This window comes from Homalodisca vitripennis, chromosome X, assembly GCF_021130785.1.
Source record: "Homalodisca vitripennis isolate AUS2020 chromosome X, UT_GWSS_2.1, whole genome shotgun sequence".
NCBI lineage: Eukaryota > Metazoa > Arthropoda > Insecta > Hemiptera > Cicadellidae > Homalodisca > Homalodisca vitripennis.
The window spans coordinates 16146964-16153883 of NC_060215.1; the positions used below are offsets into that span (position 1 = coordinate 16146964).

Genomic DNA, 6920 nt, shown 5'->3' on the forward strand with positions numbered 1-6920 from the left:
CACTAATTGAAAGAAATAGTCATCACTAATTGGAGACCCATTATATTTGATTAAACTTGGCCTATTTTTCGATCCTGATTCCGCAAGCTATTTCCAATGGGATGAATCAGCAGATTTCAATGACATACACCCAGGTTTCATAATCTGTTTTGACCTTTCTGAAAAGTTCAGAATTGTTGCCAGCTTTATTCAGCAATTCCTAAGCAATGTCTGCATAAAGTTTTTGCAGAAAGTAAGCAATTTCAGGAATCAAATTGATCACCACATATTTCATGCCCAAAACATGTTAATGAATTGTGTACCATGTTTCAAATGGTATACAGATCCTCTTTGATCATTATTCGGCAATCTTTCAGAATAATGTTTTTCATGTGTTTGATATTGTTTGGTTATTTAATTCCATTCCAAAACTTGCACCATTGAACTTCATAATTAAAATGTACTAGATATAGTCTCAGTAGGATACAACACAGAGACTACATTCAGAGTAATGCAGACACTCCTTTTATTAATATACGAGTAAATTATTTGTGACTCGGAAATCATCATTAAGATGAATTAATTTTTCTTTTTTTTTTTTTTTTTTTCCTTGGGGCGGCCTACTGCCATGCACTTAAGCCTCAAGGGCTTTTTGCGCACCCCGGAAACACCATGAGGCCTACCAGTCTACAACTTCAGCAGTTCAACGAACCGCCGAAGACAACCTATCAAGTCCTCCTGGGAAAATTCACTACCCCTGTCCAAGCTACCAAAGATGGCATACCGCTCTCTTGCTATTGCAGGGCAATCAAAGAGCAGGTGCTCAGCAGTCTCCTCCTGCTCATTACACCTTCCACAGAGCGGATCCTCCTGGAGGATGCCAACTCTGTGTAGATGCTTCCTCAGGTGACCATGCCCCGTAATGAGACCAATGACCTTAGAGGACATTCATTGATCTGTTTAATGAGAGAAGGTCCGAAGCCACCTTGGAGGAAGGTGACTGTAATACCATTCTGCTCACTCTCAAACCCGGATGCAACCTCCACCTTCTCTCATGCTCCGCGCGAATCCATTTCGAGACAACCCTAGAGGATTCACACCTTGGAACACCGCAGAACGGTTGAGGGCCCGTCATAATTTTTCTTAATTATGAATTTATTCTTAGCTGTGTCTTTAAATGTTTGCAGGTTACATTGGTTAACAACCTGGAGTTGTTCAGCATCAATGTGGCAGAATTCGCACGAGAGTGTCAGCACGGTGTGGCAGCCAGCACAACCATCAACTCTTTGCCGAATGCCAAGAGTGTCCAACTCCAAATCCAAGGAAACCAAGTTGCTTTTGTTGGAAAATTACTCATAGGTCAGTATCTCTATTATTACAGTGGTATTCTAACCTCGGTTTTGTTTCTCAGTATTAATTCTAACACAGTAGAATATAAATATCCTACTGAGTATTATTTTTGAAGTTGAATTAATCAGTGTTTTCAAACTAAATGTTATATACGCATAAATTGTAACACGTTCTGGCTTAGAATAAAGCTAATTAGAAATTTCTGTTTGAGGAAGGGAACCAGAATGTTGTATTTGAGCATTGTTAAAATTTTATCAGTCTGTCTCCAAATTCCATTCCTTGTTTCTTATCCTTACAATACCTTTTTAGTCCCAATGTCAAATAAATTGGGTTTCATTCTTGATGTTTAAACGCTGGACATTCGTTACATCAGACTACACTTGTGTAGCTATCATGCGCAAAGTTCGGTGTGATAGACACCTGCGGCTATTTTTAGCAGCTTTGGTACTGTCCAGACGTTAATAGAATTCTATACAAATTTATTTAACATTACAAACTACTTGTTTATTGGCCCTTTGTTCTTCTGTACCATCAGTCGTCTATATTGTTTTAACTATTTTTCCCACTGAACCATCCAACAGTTTATAAATGAAAACCTTCCAACTGTTAAGTGATTCTTTCATTGTTTTCTGAGACCTTAACTAATTGAAACATCTGACAGTTAATAAAAGCCTATGTTTTGACACAATTGACTTATTTAAGTAATAGGCATTTGGTCCGACAAACGTAAAATTACTGTGAAAAGACAATTTTTAAATATGGCTGATTGAGGCTTCGTACATGAAATCAGCCGATCATCTGCTAAGTTACATTCTAAAATTAAGACACTTAGGCTACCAATCTTAAAATAAGAATTAACTAGGAAACCTTAACAAATAGTAATGATCAAAGAAAGCTCAGTCAACTACACAGTACAATACACAAATTTTAATTCTACAGTGTTCAAGCAGAACTGTTTTATATAAAAATAACAAAATTATCACCCACGTTTTTATGAAAAGTGTTTTATTTAAATACAGTGCTTACAAATAGTTTAGGGACAGGGTTTAAAAAGCAAAACTTTTGCTATAACATTGTTTGTATTGATACAAAAATTATTAAATTACATTGGTTATGTACAAAAACTATTACAAATAGACTTAATAGTCAATTGGGAGTCCTTTAGCCTTGTAGCAAGCATTAACACGACTTAACATAGAGTTAATCAATTTCCGGCAATCTTCTTTAGTGAACTGGCACAGATGCTGTTAATCATAAACTTGAGCTCGTCCTTGTTAGATGGCTTTTGTTTTACCAGGCGGTTAGCCATCACATTCCATAGGTTCTCTATGGGGTTTAAGTCGGGGCTACGGGCAGGCCATGGCAGGACTTCAATATCGTGTTGTTGAAATCAGTCCATTGTGAAGCGGGACTTGTGGCACGGGGCATTGTCCTGTTGGAATAAGAAATTTTCCCCCAACAATCAGTTAGCAGACGGAAGTATTACTTCTTCCAAAATGGAGCAGTATTTCTGGCTATTAATACTGCCATCCACCATCAAAAGTTCACCTGGGCCTTCAGACGTGATGCAGCCCCACACCATTACACAATCGCCACCCTGTTGCACAGCAGGAGCAACGCATGAAGGCAAAAATTTTTCTGTTTTTGAACGCCTGACACGAATTTTTCGCCATGGAAACAGTTCGAATCTGCTTTCATCGAGAAAATAACCCTCTGCCAAGCTTCTTTTAGCCAACCTCGGCGTTTTTGCACCAAATCTTGCGTCGTTTTTGTGCCAAAGGGTTGAGCAAAGGCTTGCGAATAGCAAAGAATGATTGCATACTTTTTTCACGGAGTCGATTTGAGACAGATGCAGTGTCTATGTCGTATGAAGGGTCTTCTTTCTTCATTAGACTTAATAAATCACTAACACTCGCTCGTCTGTTGTTGCGTGATATTTTTACGAGCTTACGGTCTTGGCGTTCCGTAGTTTTCCGAGGGCGTCCACTCCTAGGAGCTTGAAGAACGGTACCACTTTCATTAAAACGTTTCACTGTGTTCTCAACACAAGTTTTAGACACGCTTAATGCACTTCCTATTGCTCGGTAGGTCATTCCGGTCTTGTGCATACCAATTATTTGCCATTTCTTATTAACATCAACACTTGATCGCCCCATGAATCACGAAAAGAAGTTCACAAAATGTCGAGTAAAAAGTAAGGTTATGAACAAGAGTTAAGCAAACACCAAAACAATGACAGCTGTGCGGTATTGGCTGTTTTCTCTCAGCCAGGACACGAGAAATCCAGTGGTACCAACCGCTATGCTGTAACTCGCTCCGTTTAGAAGTTACACTGTATCAAAGATAGTGAATTTTCGGTTTGAAAATTTTAAAAAACAAAAGTAAGTTTCACCGGTTGTCAAATGAGTACAGAATTTTTGTAAGTAATTCGAAATTAATTTTTAAATTTCTGATGTTATATGGAATTTGAAAATAAACTATGAACGTGATCGGACATTAGTATTTCTTATCACAAATATTTTTGTCATAAAAACAGGGGTTTCCTAAAAATGTTTTGGAGGGCTAATTTGTTTATATTTTTGTTAATATTTGATGTATCTGATTGTAATTTGTACTGAAAGTACAGTTTTTTACGGCACATACAATGAAATTGTAAAAACGTCAATTTTTCCAGTAAGTTTAGGGACAAGAACATAAAGATTGTTTTTGAGGGGTGTCCTTAAACTTTTTGTAAGCACTGTATATTGAAAAGTAAATTACAATGGAGTCCCGCTAATCCGAAATAATTGGGATAGAACCCAGTTCGGATTATGCGGATTGTTCATATTAGCCGGAATAGCAGAAAAACACTGTTTTAAGGATGAGAATGGGACTACAGTATTTTGTTTCGATTATCAACACATACAGTAATATAGAGAAATGTGGGAAGGGTTGATTCAATAAGAATGTTAAGTAGGAAACCTACAGCGGTTGCTCCACCGTGATTTGAGATCGTCTCAGAAACATCGTAATGCACTCATTTTGTACCTGATGAGACCACAGAGAACACCACTTCATCTTGATTATATTTTTTTGTAGTCTAGGTGTCTCTGATGTCAAAACGATGTAGAGAGTTCGTTTTGAGCTACTTTGTCACCAATTGTTTTGGATTTATTCAGGTGGAAGTTGATTCCAGATTCTAGGAGTCAAATCTGTCACAGACTTCAGGCGCTGCACTAAGTGGTAGATACAAACATTGTAGAATCAATTGTTATATTGGATAAGATGTATTCGGCACTCAGTTACTGATATGTAACCCATAGATACCGCAAATAACTGTATGTGGTGTCAGTGAATGTACTATTGGTACAAACATTGTAGAATCAATTGTTATATTGGATAAGATGCATTCGGCACTCAGTTACTGGTATGTAACCCATAGATACCGCAAATAACTTTATGTGCTGACAATGAATGTACTATTGGTACAAACATTGTAGAATCAATTGTTATATTGGATAAGATGCATTCGACACTCAGTTACTGATATGTAACCCATAGATACCGCAAATAACTTTATGTGCTGACAATGAATGTACTATTGGTACAAACATTGTAGAATCAATTGTTATATTGGATAAGATGCATTCGACACTCAGTTACTGATATGTAACCCATAGATACCGCAAATAACTGTATGTGGTGTCAGTAAATGTACTATTGGTACAAACATTGTAGAATCAATTGTTATATTGGATAAGATGCATTCGGCACTCAGTTACTGATATGTAACCCATAGATACCGCAAATAACTTTATGTGCTGACAATGAATGTACTATTGGTACAAACATTGTAGAATCAATTGTTATATTGGATAAGATGCATTCGGCACTCAGTTACTGGTATGTAACCCATAGATACCGCAAATATCTTTATGTGCTGACAATGAATGTACTATTGGTACAAACATTGTAGAATCAATTGTTATATTGGATAAGATGCATTCGGCACTCAGTTACTGATATGTAACCCATAGATACCGCAAATATCTTTATGTGCTGTCAATGAATGTGCTATTGGTACAAACATTGTAGAATCAATTGTTATATTGGATAAGATGCATTCGGCACTCAGTTACTGATATGTAACCCATAGATACCGCAAATAACTTTATGTGCTGACAATGAATGTACTATTGGTACAAACATTATAGAATCAATTGTTATATTGGATAAGATGCATTCGGCACTCAGTTACTGATATATAACCCATAGATACCGCAAATATCTTTATGTGGTGTCAGTGAATGTACTATTGGTACAAACATTGTAGAATCAATTGTTATATTGGATAAGATGCATTCGGCACTCAGTTACTGATATGTAACCCATAGATACCGCAAATAACTGTATGTGCTGTCAATGAATGTACTCTTGGTACAATCACTGTAGAATCAATTGTTATATAGGATAAGATGTATTCGGCACTCAGTTACTGATATGTAACCCATAGATACCGCAAATAACTGTATGTGCTGTCAATGAATGTACTCTTGGTACAATCACTGTAGAATCAATTGTTATATAGGATAAGATGTATTCGGCACTCAGTTACTGGTATAAAACCCATAGATACCGCAAATATCTTTATGTGCTGTCACTGAATATACTATAGGGGGCGTTCCACTTCCTGTTTTATTCCACTCAACAGCATTGACTGATGCATTGTGTCACACACTCATTAGTGTGCGCCAAGCCTAAACTGCAGGTAAATCGTACACAGCAGGATCGGTTTTTGATGACAAAACTAATGTTTGGTCTGTGGCTTTGTCTATTTTAAATCTGTTGACATCAACTAATGCAGCTGCAGAATAGCTGGAAATTCGAGACGACCTAGTTCGTCTTAGACCTTAGAATCTTTTACTTTAGTTGTAATTATTTTTGTAATAAAAAATAATTACCATGTCTGATGGTCTTTTTCAGAAAAATACCAGATCCCCAAGAGGTATATCCGGGGTCTAGAAAATGCTCCTAAAAAGAAGAAGTAATCATGTGGTGTAACTTCAGATTGAGCTGGTCAGTTAATTTAAGAACTTGTTATTCTCATCATGTTGTTACAGTTTTGTTAACCTGTTTTACATAATTTCTGGATGGTGGAAAACACACTCCAAAACTTAATTTTATATTTATTGATATTTGCCATCATTCAGCTTATCACTTAAGGAGATCATAAGTCCAAATAATTGTTTTGTAAAATTGCATATTTTTAATGATTTTAGAAATTAGGAAAAATGTATGTAAACATTCAATATATTTGACAGCATTGATTGCAACAAGTTCATGACACTGCTGTCGAAGTGTTTTATTTCAAATATGATAGAATAATCAATGACTTCATAAAACTAATTTAATCAATGTTTGAATTTAACTATACAATTTCTTGTTGACATAATATGTAATTAAGGGGAGGCGGTAAGGTCAAAATTGAATTTTTTGACATTTTTTAAAAATTTTATTAGTTGAAAGATATTTTTTTTACGAACATAGTGATATATAACACATAAGTATTACTATTAGGCAATTTATTAAAAAAAAATCGAAACAAATGAATA

General features: G+C 36.0%; 1 protein-coding gene across 1 annotated transcript in view; it reads left to right on the forward strand.

Annotated features, from left to right (window-relative positions):
• LOC124368738 (eukaryotic translation initiation factor 2D) overlaps positions 1-6652 on the forward strand; it is a 35058-nt gene extending 28406 nt beyond the window's left edge. Inside the window, exons 5-6 of the mRNA XM_046826070.1 lie at positions 1167-1338; positions 6292-6652. Of these exons, the coding sequence (XP_046682026.1) occupies positions 1167-1338; positions 6292-6356 (237 nt within the window). The 3' untranslated portion in view covers positions 6357-6652. The remainder of the gene's footprint in view (positions 1-1166; positions 1339-6291) is intronic.
• The last annotated feature ends 268 nt before the right edge of the window (positions 6653-6920 follow it).